General features: G+C 41.9%; 1 protein-coding gene across 1 annotated transcript in view; it reads left to right on the top strand.

The window, feature by feature from the left end:
* Positions 1-24177, top strand: part of spata6l (spermatogenesis associated 6-like) — a 69589-nt gene extending 45412 nt beyond the window's left edge. Inside the window, exons 10-14 of the mRNA XM_048527892.2 lie at positions 232-263; positions 5795-5952; positions 9677-9776; positions 15430-15506; positions 19968-24177. Coding sequence (XP_048383849.1) covers positions 232-263; positions 5795-5952; positions 9677-9776; positions 15430-15465 — 326 coding nt within the window. The 3' untranslated portion in view covers positions 15466-15506; positions 19968-24177. The remainder of the gene's footprint in view (positions 1-231; positions 264-5794; positions 5953-9676; positions 9777-15429; positions 15507-19967) is intronic.
* Positions 24178-24654: the final 477 nt, after the last annotated feature.

Genomic DNA, 24654 nt, shown 5'->3' with positions numbered 1-24654 from the left:
ACCTGCTTGCTTATATAACGAAGCAATAGAAATATGTTAGACTTGTCTTTGACTATGAAGTTGACAGAGGAATGATGAAGATATTTGTTATCAATTAGTCACCGTTTGGGTGAAAGCAAGCTTTATTAGTTCAGTTTGAATTGAGAACCAATAAACAGAATTTTCTCATAAGCACAGGCAATGAATAATAATTTTTTAAGCTTATCTTTTTTTTTCTATTTCCGAATTCAGATAGTTGCAGATCACGGTATGATATAGCGAAGGTAAGTAGAATTTAAATTTGTTACAATCCTTTGTGCCTCCTTTTTCTCATCTATGTTCTGTCCCTCAGTTTATATCATCCTGAGATAGTATATAAGTTAGACACCTAGCTCATCTCCAGTTCTCTGGATTCCTCTGCTGTTACTGATTAGTCAGCATCCAGTACTGGATGAGCAGACATTTTCATACATACTTCAAAGATTGAAGATAGTGTTTTTGGTCCCTGCTCTGAATACCATTCCCTAGCTAATGACTCCATCATCCTCACCAGCAACAGCCTGAGATTAAATAAGTCTGTTTGATGCCCTATTTGATCCTGAGATGAACTTACAATTTCATTTACACCATCACTAAGTTTGCCTATTTCAAGCTCTGTAGCACCACTTGGCTTTGTCTCTTTTGCTCAGATTATTTGCTGCTTACACTTCCTCTTCACTATTGCAATGCATTCTTGGCCTGTCTGCTACATTCTACCCTGTGTAAACTTGAGATAGCTTAAAAGCCTCTGCTATCAGTGTTATGTCATGCACTAAGTCCAGTCACTGCCTGCCTATGCACTCATTGAGCTACATTTCCTCCTGGGTAAGCAGAGTCTTGATTTCAAATTCTCACCCTTGCTTTCCAATCCCTCCACAGTCTTTCCCTTCCCTATCTCTGTGGTCTCCTCCATCCCAACAATCTTCACAGATTTCTGTACTCCTCAACATCCCCATTTTAATGACACCACCACTGGTGACTGTTCCTTCAATGTCTTCGGCCCCAAAATCTGAAATACTCCATCCACACATCTCCTCCAGCTTATTATCATTCTATCTTCAAGCTATGTCTTAAAATGCATCTTTTTGACAACTATTCAGTCATTTTATCTAATATTTTCTTGTGTTCCTCTGTACCAAATGTGGGAAGATGGTGCAACTATCACCAGGCTAGTCATTCATCAACCACAAGCTATGCTCTGGTTGCACCGGTTTAAATCCTGCAACTGCGGCTACTGAAATTTAAATTCTGTAATTAATCTGGAATGTAAAGCTTGTTTCAGTGAGGCAACCATGGCAACAATCATCGACTGTTGTAAAAGAAGCCTCCTCTAAGGATGCCTACCCCGAAGGAGTTACCCTCCACCCTCCAGAAAAACCTCAGTGGTTCTATTTATTTCAGAAACCCCTTCCCCTCCCCCATTTCTGAAGAAGGGTCTAGGCCCGAAATGTCAGCCTCCCTGCTCCTCTGATGCTGCTTGGCCTGCTGTGCTCATCCAGCTCTACACCTTGTTATCTTTACTTCTCCAATGTCCTTTTTTTAGTGAAGGGAATTTACTGTCCTTATCTGGCCTGGCCTACGTGTGACTCCAGACCCACAGCAATGCAGTTAACTCTTAACTGATCTCTGAAGGGGCCTTGCAAGCCACCTGGCCCAAACCTAAATACTCAGCTTGCCAGCAGCAATCACATCCCATAAAATAATAAATTTCAAACATTTAGTTCTGTAACTTTCACTTAATGCTCTGAAGAGCCTTGTGATCTTTCAGTATGTTAAACTTATAGGTAAGGTTGCATTGTCTTCCCAAACCATAGAGCTGCTCTCTCATTAGGAAGAGAGAGAGAACTGGTGTTGGTATAACATGAGGGTCACCGTGCCTTAGGTAAAGGACAAGTCGAGAAGGAGAGTTCTTCGTGATAACCTCAGCCAGGGTATGAATTGACCCCAGGCTATTGGCATTACTCTGCATCATAGGCAGCCATTCAGACAGCTGAGCTCATCATCCTCTATTAGTTTTGGACTCAATTTCTGAGCCAGCTGAGGTTACAATGAAGGATCTTGCCCCTCACCTAGTGACTGCCATGTTGAACTGCCAGTCGTCTCTCTGTCAACCTTGCCCCTCACCTGGTGACTGCTGAGCTAAACTACCAGTCGTCTTTCTCCAGTCATCTTTCTGTTAAACTTGCATATGAATTATAACTGCTGTTGCAAGTTTCCTTCTGATACTTATCATTGCTCTGCTACCCCCACCCAACCAACTCCAATGTTAGTCATGAGTACATATTATTCTCTAGTTTCTCTCCTGTTTCCACTGATGGCCTTTCCAACTTCATTTCGTCCATGAGACCATTGCCACTAAATTGCTACTATCCAACTTCCCTTCCTGATTCCACTTAGCTAATGTTGTTAACATTTTTCTCTCTTCAGTTTGTCTCCCTTACTTTCCCTCAAATCTTCTGTAATCACTCCTCTCAAAATAAAATCCTGACTGCCATTCTTTGCCAACTATTGTCCCATTGTTAAACTCCCCTTCCCCTGCAAATCCTTGAATGTTTTATTGCTTCCCAAGTCCATGCCAATCTTTCATAGAGTTCCCTGTTTATAGAGTCATAGAGATGTACAGCACGGAAACAGACTCTTTGATCCAACTCGTCCATGCCAGCCAAATATCCTAAACTAATCTTGCCCCGTTTGCCAGCATTTTGCCCGTGTCCTTGTAAACCCTTCCTATTCATATACCTATCCAGATGCCTTGTAAATGTTACTAATGTACCTCTAGCACGTCCTCTGGCAGCTCATTCCATACAAGCACCACCCTGTGTGTGTGTGTGTGTGTGTGTGTGTGTGGTGAAGTTGCCCGTTAGGGCCCTTTTTTATATCTTTCCATCTCACCTTAGATCAATGCCCTCTTAATTTTGGACTCTGGGGAAAAAGACCTTGGCTATTCACCCTATCCATGCCTCATGATTTTATAAACCTCTATTAAGGTCACCGCTCAGCCTCCAACACTCCAAGGAAAATAGCCTCAGGCTATTCTGCCACTCCCCTAGCTCAAACCCTTCGACCCCGGCAACATCTTTGTAAATCTTTTCTGCACCTTTTCAGGTTTAAAAACATCTTTCCGAATAGCAAGTCCTGAAATCAAGTTTCTACTCTGTGTCACTCTACTGAATAGGTCTTCTCTGTCTTCTTCAGAAAGGTCACTGGATCTGAAACATTAATCCTGCTTTCTCTCCACAGGTGCTGTTTTCTGAGACCTGCTGAGTTTCTGTAGCAATATCTGTTGTGTTTCAGATTTCCAGCGACCATAGTTCTTTGTTTTGTTTGGGTGAAAACACTACCTCCTTGCACCTTTCAAATAATGTATTGTCTGAACAGATTGACATAACGCATTATCAATATACTTAGACAGCAGAGCCAATTTGACTAATCTTGAGGATATAAAGAACAGGGGCTCAGCTTCATCAGTAGACTGAGATACAAAGTAAAAATATGTTTAAAGTAAAAAAGAATAAGGTAAAGAAAAATATAACAGCAAGGTCCGCGAAAATGACCGGCTTTAGCTGTGCATTCCTGGAAAATGTGGCTGGCTGTTATCATGCCTCATCTGATATCATTGCCACATTTTCTTTCACAGCAGTGAGCTGCTGTGCACAGGATATTAGAACTGACTGACCTAGCCAGTCTCTGATGAAGGGTCTAGGCCTGAAACGTCAGCTTTTGTGCGCCTGAGATACTGCTTGGCCTGCTGTGTTCATCCAGCTTCACACTTTGTTATCTTGGATTCTCCAGCATCTGCGGTTCCCATTATCTCTGACCTAGCCAATCATTCTGCTTGCCCATATAGTTCTTCTTAGGAGAGCACTGTTCCTTTCTCCTCATCTATTTTTAGCTTTCAGTATTTTGATAACTTAGTGTATATATCTGTCTTGCAACAGAATTCATAACCAGTATTGTTTACCAACAATTTCCACTCCTTTCTCAACCAGTTCTTCTCAATGTTTCTCTAAGCTGCTAGAGGCCGTTAACTCCTGTAGCAAAACACTAGTTCCTTTCCTTTCATGGTAGAACTATCTATCATCTTGAACATTTGGAGCTTGGTCCAAATATTTAAATATGATTGATCCTGAAAATGATGACAAGGAATGCTCACATTTGTTTGGATTGTTAAAATTAGACTCTTGTCCTATGACTGTTTCAGATTTCACTTATAGGAATTTCCCAATTTGTTTGGGTTTTTCCCTGAATTTTTGGCTCTGATAGTATTAAAGCAATCAGGGGCACAGTCTGCATTTATGGATTTCACCTCTTTTACATCGGAAAGAAGATTAATTTATAATTGACAACTTGATAGAATTCTTTGAGGAAGTGACAAAGTTGATAGATGAGGGAAGGGCTGTGGATGTCATATACATTGACTTCAGTAAGGCGTTTGATAAGGCTCCCCATGGTAGGCTGATGGAGGAAGTGATGTCACATGGGGTCCAGGGTGTACTAGATGGATGGATAGAGAACTGGCTGGGCAACAGGAGACAGAATTGTAGTGGAAGGGAGTTTCTTAAGATGGAGAATTGTGACCAATGGTGTTCCACATGGGTCTATGTTGGGATCACTGTTGTTTGTGATATACATAAATGATCTGGAGGAAGGTGTGGATGGTCTGATTAGCAAGTTTGCAGCTGCCACTAAGATTGGTGGAGTAGCAGATAGTGAAGGGGACTGTTGGAAAATGCAGCAGAATATAGATAGTTTGGAGAGTTGGGCGGAGAAATGGCAGATGGAGTTCAGTCCGGGCAAATGCGAGGTGATGCATTTTGGAAGATCCAATTCAAGAGCAAACTATATAGGAAATGGAAAAGCCCTGGGGAAAATTGATGCACAGAGAGATCTGGGTGTTCAGGTCCATTGTACCCTGAAGGTGGCAAAGCAGGCCGATAGAGTGGTCAAGAAGGCTTACGGCATGCTTTCATTCATCGGAAGAGGTATTGAGTACAAGAGTTGACAGGTCGTGTTACAGTTGCATTGGACTTTGGTTCGACCACATTTGAAATACTGTGTACACTTCTGGTCACTACATTACCAAAAGGGTGTGGATGCTTTGAAGACGGTGCAGAGGAGGTTCACCAGGATGTTGCCTGGTATGGAGGGCAGTAGCTATGGAGAGGGGTTGAGCAGATTAGGATTATTTACATTAGAAAGACAGAGGTTGAGGGGGGACCTGATTGAAGTCTACAAAATCATGACCGGTATAGACAGGATAAGTAGCAAGAAACTTTTTCCCAGAGTGGGGGACTCAATTACTAGGAGTCACGATTTCAAGGTGAGAGGGGAAAAGTTTGAGGGAAATATGCATGGAAAGTTCTTTACACAAGGGGTAGTGGGTGCCTGGAACATGTTGCCAGCGGAGGTTGTAGAGGTGGGCACGATAGCATCATTTAAGATGTATCTAGACAGATACATGAATGGGCGGGAAGCAGAGGATACAGATCCTTGGAAAATAGGTGACAGGTTTCGATAGAGGATCTGGATCGGTGCAGGCTTGGAGGGCCAAAGGGCCTGTTCCTGTGCTGTAGTTATCTTTGTTCTTTGTTTATTAACCATCCTCTTCATTTTTGGTAAATTGAAAGGAGTTATATTATCTTCATGTAGGAAATAAATGTTGTAGATTCTATTCGATGCAAATCAAATGATTGAAGGAAATAAACAAGCATTTTATGACTGCAATTGTTTTTAATTTTCAAATGAAATACTATTCTTACCTTTTTTAATTCCAAAGAATTTTGATGCCAAGGAGCCTATTAGTTGGGATGAACTGTCTAGTGAAGCGGAGGAACTTATTAGTTTTCCACTAAATTCAACTACTCGAGATAATCCAAGTGATCTATGCTCATCTTCTGCTCATTCAAGGAGAAAACCACCCTGTCAGACAAACAGGTAATGGAAGTCATGATAACTGTATACTTTTTGTTAGTCAGAAGACTGGTTTCTTGAAGTGAAATTATAGAATGTGGACTGTTACTTTATGCCTTTCTTACTTGGACAATACAGCTATAGATGTCTTTAACATCGAGTATATTATTGTAAGAATAACAAAATGGACAATGGTTCAACAACTTGTGGTAGTGACCTTAAGCTTTAAAAAATATTGGTTTTGACATTGGAAAAGTAAGTGGAGTAATTTTCACTGGCTGCCCTGAAGAACCTTGTAATTTTTCAGTGCGTTAAACTCACAGGTAATGGTCACCATTGTCTTACCAGAACATAGGGCCGCTGTCATATTAGAGAAGGAGAGAGAGGAAAAAAAAACTGGTGTTGATTTAACCTGAGGGTCACCATGTCTCAGAGTTGAGGAGAAATTAGCAGAGGGTTGAGCTGAGAAGTGAAGTAACTGCCATAATGGTTGGACAAAGGAAAGTGAAAGAATGCACAAGGTCTAGATTAGAGCATGTGAGAAAGAGCATACAGCTGGATGAGGCTCTGCAGATGGGGTGAGACAAAATATATGGTTGGATTTTAAAGCTGAAACAATGCTACTAAATTCATTAGAGAATATTGGCAAACAGGATAGAGAGCTAATAAAGGTCAATGAATAAAAATAATATGAACACCTCAGCTATTTACAAAATATATTACTGACTTAGATTCAGTAACTGAGTGTAATGTACCCAATTTTATTATCTATACAAACCCAGGCGGGGAATGCAAGCTGTAAATATGCATGTAAGTACAGAGGCTGCAAAGAGAGATAGGTTAAGTGAATGAACAACAAAGTGACTGATGGAGTGTATTATGGAGAAGTGAGGTTATTCTCCTTATTTCTTAAATAAGAATTGTAAATCAGTATATTTATAAAAGGCACAAAACTTGTAAATACTTAGTATAAAGATACTCCACTTGTATAAAGGACATAGGTAAAATTTCATATGGCAGTTTGGGAAGGTTTTTGAGATGTGGACAGGGAAGAACATAAAATCAGAACTGAAGGCTTTGGATTGGAAATCAGATCAGATATCTTGATGTACATTATGCATTTTACCAATGGCAACTGAATGGAAGATGTTGGGAGAACAACTTTAGTTAATTGACTACAGTTTTACGGCACAATTTTTACATTTTATTAATGGCATATTGGAAATAAATTCCTTCAGATTTTCACTCAGTTTAAAAAGCCTCAAGCAAGCTGGCAGCTCAGTTCTGGCCCTCCCTGGCACCCTTTAAAAGAGTTAGCATGCTTTGATGTTAGGGCAATGTGGGTATCAGAATCAAAGGCCAGTGGGGAGAAAGGATACCAGTTCTGCTGCTGTGTACTGCCAAGGTGCCATTTGATGCAAGGAGAGGAGTGAGGGATAGCTGGAGGGGGAAGCTCTGGATTAAATGCCAAGGAGAGATGCTGTCTACCATCGTCCTCATCTGGCTAGACTTTAGGGACCCTGCTGCAAAGAGGTTACAACTGAGAGAAAGAGGAGCCTGAGCACAAATGATGGCATATCAGCGACCTGAGGGCCATCCTTGTTGATCCACTACAGATATGCGGTAGGCTGTGAGATTCTACACGTATTATTGCATCAAAGATGTGCCTCAGGATTGCATGGGGCCTTTTGGCCTATCGTACTAGACAGTGAGGTGGATTGAATTCAGAGCCATCACTGGATGGCCCTACATCCTGGGTATGATCAAATACAAACATTTTAATCAATTATTATCCAGCCATTAGAGCTCTCTCAGACCAGTGATGACTTTCTTTAACAGCAGGTCGTTGTAAATTTTTGGGAAGTGGCTGTGATACATATCTACGAATGATCCCCTGTGTTTTCAGGGATATATACTGATTCACTTTAGATACATAACCACTTTTCGATGTGAGGAGCCTATTGAAGGATCTGGAACAGAGGCACAATATTTGGCAAAGGTCAACTCAGAGCCCCAATGAGCAGGCAATAGATTTGCAGAAATTGTGATTTTATTTGCCTTAATTTGGTGGCATCTTTTGGTACCTCTCAATGACAGTATCTTGATTGTTTGCTGTGTATCTCATAACCTAGCTGAGAAGAAAGATGTTGAACAATGGGGATCATGGAATGCTATAATGAGGATGCTAATGACCAGAAATTGCATGAAGAAGGATGTGGACCGTAGCCAAGGCACAGTGAGATATGCACAATGATTATTTGGGACACAGCAGCCTAATGTTGAAGCAATCATACTGTCTTTTCTTTCATTCTGCACTCTGTCATCCAATGCCCAGGTGTGTTCCCTGTGGCTGAATACTTGACTGCATGCAGCATATTAAATCACTTCCAGTTCACTGAGGGAACTATGCTGTAATGAATTTGCAAGCAGTGCACCAGTTGGAAGGAGGTCTAACAGTATATGTAACCTTACTGAGCAGCTCAGCGTCTACATTTTATGTTTTGATGTTTTTATATTTGGAGCACAGCTAGATACCATTTGTGAATATCTTATGCACACTTCTATTTTATGATCCCATGGTGCTTGTAGTTGATATTGGAGACAGGCTGCTGATAGGGCTGCATTTTAGCTGCAAATGACTTTGGCCAGCTTTCATGTGGCCCCTGAGGACCGACATGTTATGAGGTTACTACATGGGTACAGGAACTTTTGCTGTCATCACAGCTACTAGGAGCACTGGTGTCACTGGTAAAGAGGCTGAGGAAGTATTGCCCACATCTAGGAACTCCCTTTTGGAGCAGACCCCAGATGCTGATGGCAGCCTCTGTTCCTCACTCATGAAGAGATTTGTATCTTTCTGCTGACTTGAGAAGCACAAGGACCTGACGTGGAGTCCTTATTACTGCTGTGTAGAATTCATGGGCAAGACATTCCTAGCTTCTGCTCAGCAGTCTGCTTGTCAGCTTCTCCATGATGCTTACCAACATCGTAATAAAGTAAGCCTTACGTGCAAATCCTCTCTGGCATGTGAAGGTGAAGTATTGGGGATGAAACTGATGGCCTGTGATGTATTGGTGAGTGAATGCTGGCAGACCCAATGAGCTGGGTAAAGTAGGTGGTAGACCTGTTTAGAGGGGCTGGTTGGGGGGATTGAAGAGGCGGATATGACCTTGGGGTTGGAGGTCCTTCTGGTGGCCACCAGGAGGTACCCTGCATACTTTGCATGACCTCAACCTGCCTTGCAAATCTGCAGGCTACACATTTGACGTGGGCCTCCCCACAGGTAACGTTGCGGTGGGGGTATGATTTAGGCAGTTAGTTGGGTATTATTTGGAGCCTGAAGGGTGAGTGGAGGATGGACAGCCTGATGCCTTCAACCCCAGCTTCCCCTGCCCCTCCCCCAACCTCTGAAAACTGAGACAAGTTGTTGTGAGGGAGAGCGATTTTGGGGAGACAGGCAGGAAGGCTATGGACTCGCCATGTGTTGCATTTAATGGGCTGTCCCAACTTTAAACATGGTAATGGTGAAGTATAACGTCCAACTATTGTCTCTGCTTTTGCAGTAGAGGGGTAAGATAACCCTATTCTGTAACACTGATGTAATATAACAAAAATTGAAAGAAAAAACAAAACTATCATATATTTTACTGGGAGGTTTAACTTGTTTTAATGATCAGGAAGTAGACAAATTGTGATATATAGGTTGCGATAAATGCCATTGTTAAAATTGTATTTTGTTTCTCAAAAGGTTTTATTTTGATCCAGTGAGCCACCCTGCCTGGGACAGAATTCATGAGAGAGTCCAAAATCTGCTAGCAAGTATTGATGCACAGGAAAGAGCTTCAGCAGTAAGTATCTGTGCTTTGAAAAATCTGCATTTATGTTCATTCACAAAAACAGAAAACACTTCTGAAGAAGGGTCTAGACCCAAAACGCCAGCTTTCCTGCTCCTCTGATGCTGCTTGGCCTGTTGTGTTCATCCAGCTCTACACCTTATTATCTCAGATTCTCCAACATTGGCAGCTCCCACTATCTCTGTCTTAATTAAAAATGAATTTGCTGGAAAAAGAAAGGTCAGTGGTTCTGCCAATGCCTGTGGAAACCGATTTCGGGATTAACCTTTTGTATTGATGCATCTTTTTTGGAATGTGGTCTTAATCATGGAATAACATTTGTGTCAAAGAATACGTTTATAGATATATGGTAGTTAAATATCAAAGTAAGTTGATTGTCAGTGGATAATTTCACTTAATTTCAAAGCACAAGCCTACTGTCTAAGTTGTATAATTTTATTTAATTTAAAATGTTTTAATAATTTTAGTTCTAATTTAGTTATCAAGTGCTTTGGAATCTATATCTAGTCGATAGTGTAGTAAATAGAAACCTTCATTAACGCAGGTTTTCAGTAATTCATAGGTAGATTCCTTTGTGATCTTCCTGGTCCCTGAATATTTATTATCCCATACGGACAAATAACTGAATTCCTGCTTTGCTCTTCAATAAGCAAATGAACATAAAAACAAAAATGAAAAGAGAAGATTCAGTAAGTGAGCTAGGTGTTATTGTACTCTAAAGGTATATAGCTGAAACACCAGGCGTACTACCTGAAGGTCAATAGTCCTGTAGTAATGATGAAGTAACAGTTTCCAGGGATAAAAGTCCTAATAGTACAGCAATAAGCAATTCCAAATTTTAAATAACAATTTCATTCATAACATGATTTTGGCAGGTAGTGGCAAATTGGCATTGACACTGGACTAGCAATCCAGAGCCCCAAACTAAAGCTGTAGGGACATGGGCCAGAATCCCACCATGGCAAATTGTGAAATTTTATTTCATTATAAAAATTCAAGGATTAAAGAAATCTAGTCTAATGGCAACCATTGTTCATTTGTTGTAAAAGCCAATTTGTTTTACTACTATCCTTTAGGCAACATAATTTGCATCCCGGTTTGACCTACATTTGACTCCAGACCCAAAGCAAGAGGGGTTGACACTAGGCTGCCCTCTGATATTGACAAAATCTAAGAAAGAATTGAAATTAGGTAATCCACCTGGCATCAACCTAAGTACCCGAAATGACAATGTCAAATGTTGTTGGAATCTTGGTGAGTAACTGTAATGCATTTTGTAGACGGTACACCCACCTGCCTCTGTGTACTGGTGATAAGAGGAGTGAAGAATGAAGACAGTGGACGGGGTACCAATCATACAGGCCTGGATGGTGTTCTGTCTGTGGAGTTGAAGGTGCCCTGATCAAGCCAACTGGACAGTGTTCCATTTTACTGTTGACTTGTGTCTTCTATGTGGTTTGGGGATTCGGGAGATGAGCTACTCCACTGCAGAATTTCTAAGTTTCTACCTATTCTTGGACTCGCAGTACTTACTTGGCTGGATTAGCTCAAATTCTGGTTAACATTGACTCCTAGAATGTTGGTATTGGGGAATTCAGTGATGGTAATTCCATTGAACATCAACAGAAAGACAATTAGATTATCCGATTGGCTGTAATGTGGTGCAAATGTTACTTGTCGTTTATCTACCCAAGAATAGATGTTGTCCTGGTTTTGCTGAATATGACTAAAGACTGCTAGGTAAGTGAGGCATCATTAAAGGTGCCAAACACTGTGATCATCAGTAAAAGTATGAACTCCTGCCCATTTGATAGAAGGACGTCCATCAAAGTAGCTGAAGATGATTTGATCTAGGCCACTACTCTGAGAAACTCTTCTTCGCCCAGGATTAAAATTATCGACTTCTAACTACCTCAACCGTCTAAGCATGATTCCAACCATTGAAGTGTTTTCCCCACTTAATATTGACTCAATAGCTAGGCTCTTTGATCCCATACTCTATCAAATATCTTAATGGAAAGGACAGTTACTGTCCCCTCACTTCTGGAGCCCAGCTCTCTTGTCCATGATTGGACCAAGGCATTAATGAGATCAGGCATGGAATGGCTCTAGCAGAACCCCAACTGAGTGTCTTTGAGATAAGCAAGGACACTGATGGCCTTTTCCATCACTTCAATACCCAAGAACAATCCAGTATAGTGATAATCGATAAGGTGGGATTTGTCCTTTTTTTTTGTGGAGAGGGTATACCTGGATAATTTTATCAGGTAGATAAGTGTTTGTTTTAGTAGCTGTAGTACTAGTTCAGGGACCTGGCTAGTTCTGGATTACTACATTGCTATTGTTGGAATATTATCAGCCTTGATAGCCATACTAGCAAGTTGATTCCCATTGTTCTTGTAGTGGTGTACTGGATGTCATTGAGGAGATATTTGTGGCAAGCCTCACTTCCAGCCAGTTGTCGAATAGTGCAGTACTGTTCACAACTGGATGTGGCAGGAGTGTGGTGCATGAGTCTAATCTATTGATAGTGGGGCTTGTTATCCTTCGCGATACTTTCAATGTTCTGCCACTCCCCTGGAGCACGTAGCACTTGAACCTAAGCCTCCTGACAGTACCCCTTTCACCACAAGAGCCTTCCTGTTATTCTTCTGTTAGAGAGAAGTTGATTGATTGGCATTGCATGAAGAACAGTTCCATTGTGAAAAAAGGTAATTTTCCCTGATAGATTGTGATCCTAATTATAGCTAATTTAGTAATTGTCCCAAACAACTTAAGAAGATTTTATTTGACGGCTGTGGTTCCAGGCCAAAGCCTCCTGTATTGGGTTGAGTCATTCCAAGCTGATTTCACTCTGAACAAGCCTCTAATTCAGGGTGAGACATCCCTCCCATACAGGAGGAGGTACGTCCTCCACAAACTGCAAGCCAATCATTGCTGATGGTTCTCTAGTTCCATCAACAGCACAGGGTGTGGTGACTGTTGCGGAGAATGCAGGCAGTCTCCAACAGTTTCAACACCATTGTTAGTATGAGAAAGTAAGTTGACGACCTCAGCCAGGTTTCTCTGAGCATGCTGCAATGAGGTAGGGTGTTGGAAGATCAGGTTCACGAGAATGGGGCAATCAAACATCCAATGATAATGATAATGCATCAAGCTGCAAAACCATGAAATGGGTCTTCCTTTACATATAGAGTACCCATACAGAAGCGATGGCTCCCAACCCACCTACAAAAAGTCACCTGGTGAATACTGGTGGCCTTGCTGCATAACATGGATTAATAAACGTAGGTAACAAGGTGTGAAGCTGGATGAACACAGCAGGCCAAGCAGCATCTCGGGAGCACAAAAGCTGACGTTTCGGGCCTAGACCCTTCATCGGAGAGGGGGATGGGGAGAGGGATCTGAAATAAATAGGGAGAGAGGGGGAAGTGGACCGAATTTGGATAGAGGAGAAGATAGGTGGCGAGGAGAGTATAGGCAGGGAGGGGATAGGTCAGTCTGGGGAGGACGGACAGGTCAAGGGGGTGGGATGAGGTTAGTAGGTAGGAAATGGAGGTGCGGCTTGAGGTGGGAGGAGGGGATCGGTGACAGGAAGAACAGGTTAGGGAGGCGGGGACGAGCTGGGCTGGTTTTGGGATGCAGTGAGGCAAGGGGACGAGCTGGGCTGGTTTTGGGATGCAGTGTGGGGAGGGGAGATTTTGAAGCTTGTGAAGTCCACATTTATACCATTGGGCTGCAGAGTTCCCAAGCGGAATATGAGTTGCTGTTCCTGCAACTTTCGGGTGGCATCATTATGGCACTGCAGGAGGCCCAGGATGGACATGTCGTCTAAGGAATGGGAGGGAGAGTTGAAATGGTTCGCAACTGGGAGGTGCAGTTGTTTATTGTGAACCGAGCGGAGGTGTTCTGCAAAGCGATCCCCAAGTCTCTGCTTGGTTTCCCCAATGTGGAGGAGGGTACAGTGGGTGCAGTATACTACATTGGCAGATGTGCAGGTGAACATCTGCTTGATATGGAAAGTCATCTTGGGGCCTGGGATGGGGGTGAGGGAGGAAGTTGGGGGGCAAGTGTAGCACTTCCTGCGGTTGCAGGGGAAGGTGCCGGGTGTGGCGGGATTGGAGGGGTGTGTGGAGCGGACAAGGGAGTCCCGGAGAGAGTGGTCTCTCTGGAAGGCAGACAAGGGTGGGGATGGAAAAATGTCTTGGGTGGTGGGGTCAGATTGTAGATGATGCGTTGTATCCGGAGGTTGGTGGGGTGGTATGTGAGGACTAGGGGTATTCTGTTTGGGCAGTTATGCGGGGGCAGGGTGTGAGGGATGTGATGTGGGAAACACGGTCGAGGGCGTTCTCGACCACTGCGGGGGGGGATGTTGCGGTCCTTGAAGAACGCAGACATCTGGGATGCGTGGGAGTGGAATGCCTCATCCTGGGAGCAGATCCGGGGGAGGTGAAGGATTTGGGAATAGGGGATGGAATTTTTGCAGGAAGGTGGGTAGGAGGAGGTGTATTCTAGGTAGCTGTGGGAGTTGGTGAGCTTGAAATGGACATCAGTTTCTAGCTGGTTGCCTGAGATGGAGACAGAGAGGTCCAGGAAGGTGAGGGATGTGTTGGAGATGGCCCAGGTGAAATTGAGGTTGGGGTGGAAGGTGTTGGTGAAGTGGATGAACTGTTCGAGCTCCTGTTGGGACCAAGATGCGGCGCCGATACAGCCATCAATGTAATGGAGGAAGAGGTGGGGTTTGGAGCCAGTGTAGGTGCGGAAGAGGGACTGATCCAGGTAACCTACAAAGAGGCAGGCATAGCTTGGGCCCATGCGGGTACCCATGGCCACCCACTTAGTCTGTATGAAGTGGGAGGAATCGAAAGAGAAGTTGTTGAGGGTGAGGACGAGTTCGGCCAGGCGGATGAGGGTGTCGGTAGAGGGGGACTGGTCGGGCCTGCGGGACAGTAAGAAGCGGAGGGCCTTGAAGATAAATATAGGCATTGGTTACAGATGGCTATTAGTGACCTTCACTTAAATGCTGCAATTTAACCAAGGTTAGACAATTACCAGCTTACATGGACCACTGTCGTGATACTTGATTTTATGTCAGGCTTGTGCCACCTTCCCGGTGTGGGCCGCACATAATTTTATCAATGAAGTCAAATAACTGAAAACTTCTTCAAAGTGTTAGGTTTTATGGAATTCCTTAAAAAGGGAAAGAGAAGCAGAGAGGTATTTGGAGTGAATACAGAACATGCCACACTGGTTATCTTGCTTCAGGTGCATGGAAAAATTAAAATTTGGGATGATTTGGAGTCTAGGACGAAGGGGTCTGAAGAAAATACAGAAATTCGAAGAGATGAAATCGTGAAGTAATTTCAACATGAGCCTGCAAGTTTTTAAAATTATTCCTCCCATTATTTAATCAAGCTGTGGTCTGCTTCACTATTAGCAAAAATACATAAAATATTCGCACCAAATTCAAATAGGATCTTGCCTGAGAGGAAAGGATGTATTTGTGCATGTGAGTATTAATGAGGGCACAATGAAATATTGGGAAATAACGTATTGCTGGCTTTGCAAAGTCAGTGTAAAGAATCTAGCAAATAGGATCTTTTAAGGAACAGTTTGCTAATTATTATACAATTGATTTTTCCCTTAGAGGAATATTAATTTCACCTGCCCACCATGCTCGTAGGACCACACGAGTGCAAAAGCAACATTTTCTAATGAGTATGGGTAAGTTTCTTGTAACATTTCTAATCTAATTTGTGATTTATTTATGGAAGCAAATGTAATTACAATGATTAAAATTGACAAGCAAATATCCCAGCTTGTGGCATTAAGGTATCATAGTTTGTAATTCCCTTCTCATGTTCTCTAACTACACATTTCATACTGCAGCATGTTAATTAAAGCAATAAGCCAAGCCACTCAATCAACACTGAGCTGGAATATTTGCAGTATATTAGCAAAACAAATACTATAATAAATTTGTGCACTGACACAAATAAAAATATTACAGCTGACTGAAAATGCAGATAACTGCAATAGGAAATGAATGAGAAGTGTTGCTTTAGAGATCAGTTAAGAGATGGCTGCTGTCCAAGAGGTGGCGACATTTAGCCCAAAAGAGTCAGAAACAAAATGAAAAGGACCACATAGCCCCAAAAGTCATACAGGATAACTTAAATTTTTTTATTTTAGTTTCTTATTGAGGAGGTGGCTATGTACAGTGCCATTAATTCAAAACTGCTAAATCTCAAATGGACAGAAGAGTTAATAGTTGCCTCTGAGATCCCTGCCTCATTTACAAGGATCTCATACTGTTGCTGAGTCAGAATATGTAACAACTATTAATCGGGCAAGCTCATAGTACCAATGCCAATAGACATCTTTGTCACCTTCCAATGGCTAATCTAATGGTTCCCTAGCCTTCTGCATTAAAGTTGGCTCATTTCAAATTCTGATGTCTATACTGCACTAAATACTGCTTGCCCATCATTCCTCTATTCATTAACCCTGCACTGGGTCAAATCCCTAATGCCTCAAATGTAACATTCTCATCTTTGTGTTTAATTCTCTCTATAACATTGAGAATACAATCTTTATAGTCTTTTTGTTCTGATACAAGCATCTTCCAAAATGTTACTTTTTATGACTGCAGCAACTTTTGTATACTTTCTGCCTTCGCCCTACCGTTGACGCCTACATCTTCATCTGCCTTTGTCCCATACTCTGGAAACCCCCCTCTACCAGCCCCTCCTCCTCCAGGAGATGCACTTTAAACAGTATCTTGTACTCAGACTTTGGCCATGCTTCATAAGAGTTTCTCCTTTACCGCCAATGTTCATTTGTTTCAATGATGTCTCTGTTAAGTGTTGAGATGTTTTTATGTATTCAATACACATGCTTGATGCTGTATATTAGATAATAGGGCATCTGCTATCAAATATAAACACATTGTAATTGGCCCTGTCATCACAAAACATTGTTGATAATAAAAAAACTTACATGGACTATTTGTTTGCCCTAGTTCATGGAGACTGTATTGCAGCCATCCACTCACCTTCTCAACTGTAGTTGCTGGAGGTCTGGAATACTGCTCCTCTGACTTCTCTTTGCATTGTGCCTGGTGGCAGTATAATTCTCTGTCATTACTATTATAACTAGCTACTTATATGCATCAATCTTCCAATGTACAGGGTTCACCCTAAATAATTTGATGCATGCTGTGTAGATATTTTACAAAATGCATACAAGCGTTGCCACTCCTGAAAATCATCCACACTCGAACAGAAGCTTAGTAATTATTTGCTGTAATTTTTCCAGTGACTAGCGAGCAGATGTAACAACTGTCACGTAATCTTAATCAGTGGACAGGACAACTACGTGATAATGAACTTCTTGCATGAAAAGAAGGGGACTTGTGTACAGTGACAGAACCCAGGTCAAGGGTGTACATCAGGACCCAATAATCGGAGCTGTGGCCAGAATGGGGCCGTTTATTTCTAACCTTGCCCCCTGTCTGTGATCTGGTCACAGAGGTACTTTCTTTGTCAGGGGAATGAAAAAATTGTCCAGCTTGGATTCTGGCTGACATCCTTTTTTAAAATGTAAATTGTGGCGACAGACTATAAGAGCAGGGTGGCAGCAAATCACAGTTACTGTTCACATTATTCCTATGAAATAATCAGGGAAACATGAGAAGTACTCTTGCTTTATCTTGTTCTACATTCAGGAAGATTTGTTAAGTCAAGGTATTATGTTTCTTCTTTGACCTCCAGAGTTTCTTTGAAGGCCCATTGGCCCATTGTGAACACTTTCAGAGAGAAAAGAAGCAAACCAGTGAAGTAAAGGCATTAGAGATAACCAAGTGTGGAGCTGGATGAATACAGCAGGCCAAGCAGTATCTCAGGAGCACAAAAGCTGACGGTTCAGGCCTGGAAGGGTCCATGCCCAAAAGGTCAGCTTTTGTGCTCCTTAGAGCTGCATGAACACAGCATCTTCACCTTGTTATCTCAGATTCTCTCCAGCATCTGCAGTTCCCATTATCTCTCTCAAGTAAAGGCATTACATTACTTGGTAAAAGTATTCTGCAACTTTTTTGGATGTTAGATTAATTTGACTTCCAAGCAGCCACTAGCAACTAAAGGTGAGGGCTGCCTTAACAAACTAGTAACAGTTAAGTCCAGGAATTGATATCCATTGTGCTGGTTTATATCTAAAAGAGTGGCAAAATGCTTTCTGATCTCTACAACAGTGCCTATTAAGTAACTCACAGACTTGACTGTACCTTGGACCGTATTTTCTGCACAGAATTTCCAAATTATTTCTTTCTTTCAACATGACTGCATTAACTGTGCATGCTGCTTGGTTATTATCATTTGGTACATTATGGAGGATGGATCACCTCACAGTTTGCACCACAAACTCACAGCCCACACCTACACAGCCAAAATATGATCCCTCACTCAGTCCCCATCTATATTGCTGTGCAACGTTCAGTTGCAAGATTATTCACCTGTGATCTGGCTTCTCCACCAGAAGAAATAGTTTCTCTTTACCTACTCTATTGAAACCCTTTGCCATTTTAAAGAGTAATCCCTCCTCAAAATTCTAAAACTCTAGAGAATATAAACTGAGTTTACACAATTTGTCCTCCTAAATTAACAACTTGAGCTTCACTATGAAATCAGGTTGAATAATTTTTTTTGATCGTGTTGAAGGATGCTATGCATTTAACCATCACCAGACTGGTAATGCATTGTTTATCTTTTCACTCGTATGTCCATTAAAAAACATTTCCCACAAAAAAGTTGAGCTTTATTGAATTAGTTTTATTGTTTGGTTTCTTTTCAAGGAGCCCATGCATTTACAGTTTGTCCAATTTTCTGTCAAAAGTATGCAGAATAAATTGCAGATTTCATACTCACACCAAACTACTTAAAATGCTCATAGACCTTCACAGAAATTATTCAAATGTTTGAGGTACTTGTGTTTCAAGTATTGCATTGCTTCTCACCAAATTTGCAGTGGGTTTTCTGCTAGATTCTACTCTGCACTGCCAAATTAGGATCTGCAGGAGTGATATCTTTCTTTTTCCTGGTCAACACGGGGAAATCGGTAACCTCCATACTTGTCTCTTGATTTAATTTGAGAATAGTTTCTGAGTCATTGCCAACTCGAGACAGATCGCTTCAAGTCTGATAGACACTATACAGCTTTGTATCTGCAGTTTATGCTGACCCTAAAATAAGCTATTGGCCAATCTTGCCAGTTTTGCCCACAGCAGAAAACCTTCACTTTACACTTCTTTTGTCCTGTGCTCTGTTATTTGCTTACAAAAATTATACTTTTATTTGGCAGCTGCCCTCACACTATGCTGGTGAGTACTCATTTATATGCAACTATGCATCCTCTCAGGCTCATTACTTTCTATTCTCCCTCCGTGGTTACCAGTTCTGTGCAAGATGGCTACTCTGCATCTCATCGAAGATGTGTCAGCAAAATCAGTAAATAATCTTTGAATTGGCAACATAATTTAGTCATTCAAATTTATTCTGTCCACTAGCAGAACAGCTCACTTCAAGACACCCACTATTGCCAATCTTCTTATTCCCTTTTCTTTATCAAATTGTTAACATGAAGATTGGACACCCGATGCTACTAAAATTGTCAAGTTATTTCTGACCCCAGTCTGTCAGAAGGAATTAGCTGCATAGATTAGAGTTGTGTATGTTTAAACTGCCTTCAACATGAACTTGGATAGTGTACTTCCAGGCCTTGCAAATGGGACAACTGTGATGGCGCAACTGATCTTGTGGACAAGTACAAGCCATGTCCCACGTTTGTGAATCATTCCCTCTAACTAAAATATCTCTACACACTCTTTGTGGTGTTATCCTATGTCTGAAATTGTATGTCAAATCAGTATATGCAAACAATACATAAGTCATTTTTCACCAAGAATGAAACTCCTATTTTTCATACAAATGTAGCTATTAGTTGTCAGATATTTCCAGAATTATCATTTAGTCATTTTAAAGAAAGTTTGTTACGAGTTCTTGTGTATCAAATTTTATAGATAAGCGTAATGACATTTTAATATAGTAAATGGTTGCAAATCAAATGCATTCTTCCATCAGATATGAAACATCACCATTTAAATTAAAACTCACTGTTAAATCACTTTTACAGTATGTGGAAGAGATCTTCCTGGATTCTACCAGTGCAGCAAAACATGGACAAATAAAGCAAGAATAAATTTGTCAACAATGTGTAACGTAATTTTCACATCGCTATTTAAATCAATTATTCAGATATAACTTGTGTTATATTGTAAGGAGCATTGCAGTTTATTTGTGCACTATATTGTACTTGGCTAACTTGCTGTTTTATCAAACTGATTCTTTAATGGATTTTTGGTTTTCTGCAATTAATTACTTGCAATTTAAGCAATGTGCAGCTTTAGGAAGCGCATCAACACAGAAGAAAATTGTTTCATATCCTCAAAAGACCCAGTTATTGATTTAATATCAATTGATGGAAGACAACAGACTAAACCAGCAGTACATTGTCAGCTCAGCACTGTTTAAAGGGCCACTCAGTACAAAGTGCTTTCCAACTAAATGATTTGCTGGTTTAATGTGCCACGTTTAATGCATAGCTTTTCTTCAGGGGCAGTTCTCCTTAACAACACAAGGGCATGCATTCCATGCTTATTTATAGTCTGTCAGACAAGGAACAGTGTGGGTAGCTCATTTAATTCACATCAGCATCAATAGCTAAGAATATCTCTTCCTTGGTCCTGAGTAATTTATAACATCCGCAGTGAACCGAAAAGCTGACTGTCCAATTTGTGTTATCTCTCACTCCTAATGTTGCTATGAGTATTGTGCCACAAGGCAAAATTATGAAATTATAAACAATGTTAATTCAAATTTCCATTACTGGCTAGATTTTTTTTAGTTGGGCTGTAATGTCAATGGATGTCACCTCTTCCCTTTTACCCATTTTTTTTTTTAAAGCGCTATTAGTAGGATATCACAATATTATTCAAATATTTCTTTGAATTTTGTCTTGTGCTGAAACTGAGACATCATCTACATGTCACCACGTGTTAGAGTTGGAAAATGCATACTAAATTAGAAGTCAATGCCATTAAATACTGTTGAGTATTGATGTTATTAGATGAAGTGCAAGTGCAACCTCGAGACAGGGCACAGATAAAAATGGGCTAAAGATACATTCTGAAGATCTGGATCTGATATGTGCTTAGAGCCAGTGGTGATGTGGTATTGCAGACACTGGCTTATCCCAGTGTGCAGGCCATTAACATAAGTTGGCTATTCCCCTCCTGCAAAACAGATCTAGTATATAACTCATGAGAAAGCACCTTTAAAAACCTCCGATATTGTGCAATACTAATTTAAAAGAGTACATAATGCCATAATGTTCTACTGAAATGTTTGTAATCCATTATGTGTGCTGGTTTTGTTCTTGTTTTCTTAACTGTGTGCAAAAGAAATCCAATATCGGAGTTCTTATAATGATTAACTCTTTGTAGCCTTTGTAAACAACAATGCTTAAATCACAGCTGATGTTTAGAGTCAGGAAGGAATGTGATCTCTTGGTGGCTGGTCCATTCAGAAAAATCAACAAGAAGGTTCACTCGAGTATTAATAGCTGGATCTTGACAGAACAATATTGACCAACAAAAATAGTTGGGGAACTGACAGGACACAGTTGCGTGTTAAAATAGAGTAGCATAGAGGTAGTCATTGGGCTCTAAGGACAACGGTTCCTGGTGTGATGCCAGTGGATTAGTGAACTAGGAAAGGGAAACCTAGTGAGCCAGAAAGGCCTATGTCTTCATTGTGGGGCAGGGCATTCAATGCCTCAAGGAAATCAATAGATTACTTACATTTGTCTAGATTTGCATGGCCCTGGTTTGTTTTCCCAGAATGTTGTCTGGCTCAAGCCTAGGGCTTTTTAAAAAAAACATGCAGTCAGGTCATGGTGATGACATTAACGCCTGTATCTGTATCTTGGAAAAGAAATTTACCAGCTTCTACTAAATGCCCTTGGTACTCAGAATTTAAGATTATAGTTGGCCAAATTCGGGTGGGTTTAAACTAATTCAGCAGGGGGATGGGAACCAAAATTGTAGTTCGAGTGTAGAAATGGGTTGAGAGTAGGGAGGCCCAAAATAAAGTTTCAGGGATGCAAGATGGCACCGGCAAGCAAGAAGTTGAAGTGTGAAGTGTGTCTACTTCAACACCAGGAGCGTCCAGAATAAGGTGGGTGAACTTGCAGCATGGGTTAGTACCTGGGACTTCGATGTTGTGGCCATTTCGGAGACATGGATAGAGCAGGGACAGGAATGGTTGTTGCAGGTTCCAGGATTTAGATGTTTCAGTAAGAACAGAGAAGATGGTAAAAGGGGCGGAGGTGTGACATTGCTCGTCAAGGACAGTATTACAGTTGCAGAAAGGATGTTTGGGGACTCGGCAACTGAGGTAGTATGGGCTGAGGTTAGAAACGGGAAAGGAGAGGTCACCCTGTTGGGAGTTTTCTATAGGCCTCCGAATAGTTCCAGAGATGTAGAGGAAAGGATAGCAAAGATGATTCTTGATAGGAGTGAGAGAGACAGGTCGTTGTCATGGGGGCTTCAACTTTACAGATATTGACTGGGAACACTATAGTTCGAGTACTATAGATGGGTCAGTTTTTGTCCAGTGTTGCAGGAGGGCTTCCTGACACAGGATGTAGATAGGCCAACAAGAGGCGAAGCCACATTAGATTTGGTACTGGGTAATGAGCCTGGTCAGGTGTTAGATTTGGAAGTAGGTGACCACTTCGGTGATAGTGATCACAAATCTGTTATGTTTACGTTAGTGATGAAAAGGGATAGGTGTATACCACTGGGCAAGAGTTATAGCTGAGGGAAAGGCAATGACGATGAGATTAGGCAAGATTTAGGGAGCATAGGATGGGGAAGGAAACTGCAGGGGATGGGCACATTAGAAATGTGGAGCTTATTCAAGGAAAAGCTCTTGTGTGTCCTAGATAAGTATGGACCTGTCAGGCAAGGAGGAAGCTGTAGAGCATGGGAGCCGTGGTTTGCGAAGGAGGTGGAATCTCTAGTCAAGAGGAAGAAGCAGGCTTATGTTAGGATGAGATGTGAAGGCTCAGGGCGCTTGAGGGTTACGAGTTAGCCAGGAAAGACCTAAAGAGAGAGCTCAGAAGAGCCAGGAGGAGACATGAGAAGTTGTTGGCAGATAGGATCAAGGTAAACCCTAAGGCTTTCTATAGGTATTTAAGGAATAAAAGAATGACGAAAGTAAGATTAGGCCCGATCAAGGATAGTAGTGGGAAGTTGTGTGTGGAGTCAGAGGAGATAGGGGAAGCACTAAATGAATATTTTTCAACAGTATTCACCCTAGAAACGACAATAATATACTGCATTCGTTGTACCCGGTGTGGCTCCCTCTACATTGGGGAAACCAAGCGGAGGCTTGGGGACCGCTTTGCAGAACACCTCCGCTCGGTTCGCAATAAACAACTGCACCTCCCAGTCGCAAACCATTTCCACTCCCCCTCCCATTCTCTAGATGACATGTCCATCATGGGCCTCCTGCAGTGCCACAATGATGCCACCCAAAGGTTGCAGGAACAGCAACTCATATTCCGCTTGGCAACCCTGCAGCCCAATGGTATCAATGTGGACTTCACCAGCTTCAAAATCTCCCCTTCCCCCACCGCATCCCAAAACCAGCCCAGTTCGTCCCCTCCCCCCACTGCACCATACAACCAGCCCAGCTCTTCCACTGCATCCCAAAACCAGTCCAACCTGTCTCTGCTTCCCTAACCTGTTCTTCCTCTCACCCATCCCTTCCTCCCACCCCAAGCCGCACCTCCATCTACTACCTACTAACCTCATCCCACCTCCTTGACCTTCCGTCTTCCCTGGACTGACCTATCCCCTCCCTACCTCCCCACCTATACTCTCCTCTCCTCTCCAGGTATCTTCTTTTCTCTCCATCTTCGGTCCGCCTCCCCCTCTCTCCCTATTTATTCCAGAACCCTCACCCCTTCCCCCTCTCTGATGAAGGGTCTAGGCCCGAAACGTCAACTTTTGTGCTCCTGAGATGCTGCTGGGCCTGCTGTGTTCATCCAGCCTCACATTTTATTATCTTTGCTACTAGACTAGGTGGGATTGAGGTTCGCAAGGAAGAGGTATTAGAAATCCTACAGAGTGTGAAAATAGATAAGTCCCCTGGGCCAGATGGGATTTATCCTAGGATCCTCTGGGAAGCCAGGGAGGAGATTGCCGAGCCTTTGGCATTGATCTTTAACTCTTCTTTGTCTACAGGAATAGTGCCAGATGACTGGAGGATAGCAAATTTGGTTCCCCTGTTCAAGAAGGGGAGTAGAGACAACCCTGGTAATTATAGACCAGTGAGTCTTACCTCAGTTGTTGGTAAAGTGTTGGAAAAGGTTATAAGAGAGAGGATTTATAATCATCTAGAAAAGAATAAATTGATTAGGGATAGTCAGCACGGTTTTGTGAAGGGAAGGTTGTGCCTCACAAACCTTATTGAGTTCTTTGAGAAGGTGACCAAACAGGTAGATGAGAATAAACTGGTTGATGTGGTGTATATGGATTTCAGCAAGGCGTTCGATAAGGTTCCCCACAGTAGGCTATTGTACAAAATGCGGAGGAATGGAATTGTGGGAGATATAGCAGTTTGGATCAGAAATTGGCTTGCTGAAAGAAGACAGAGGGTGGTAGTTGATGGGAAATGTTCATCCTGGAGACCAGTTACTAGTGGTGTACCACAGGGGTCGGTGTTGGGTCCACTGCTGTTTGTCATTTTTATAA

This window comes from Stegostoma tigrinum, chromosome 3 (genome assembly GCF_030684315.1).
Source record: "Stegostoma tigrinum isolate sSteTig4 chromosome 3, sSteTig4.hap1, whole genome shotgun sequence".
Taxonomy (NCBI): domain Eukaryota; kingdom Metazoa; phylum Chordata; class Chondrichthyes; order Orectolobiformes; family Stegostomatidae; genus Stegostoma; species Stegostoma tigrinum.
The sequence above is the reverse complement of the archived record's forward strand: the minus strand, read 5'-3'. Positions and strand labels throughout refer to the sequence as shown.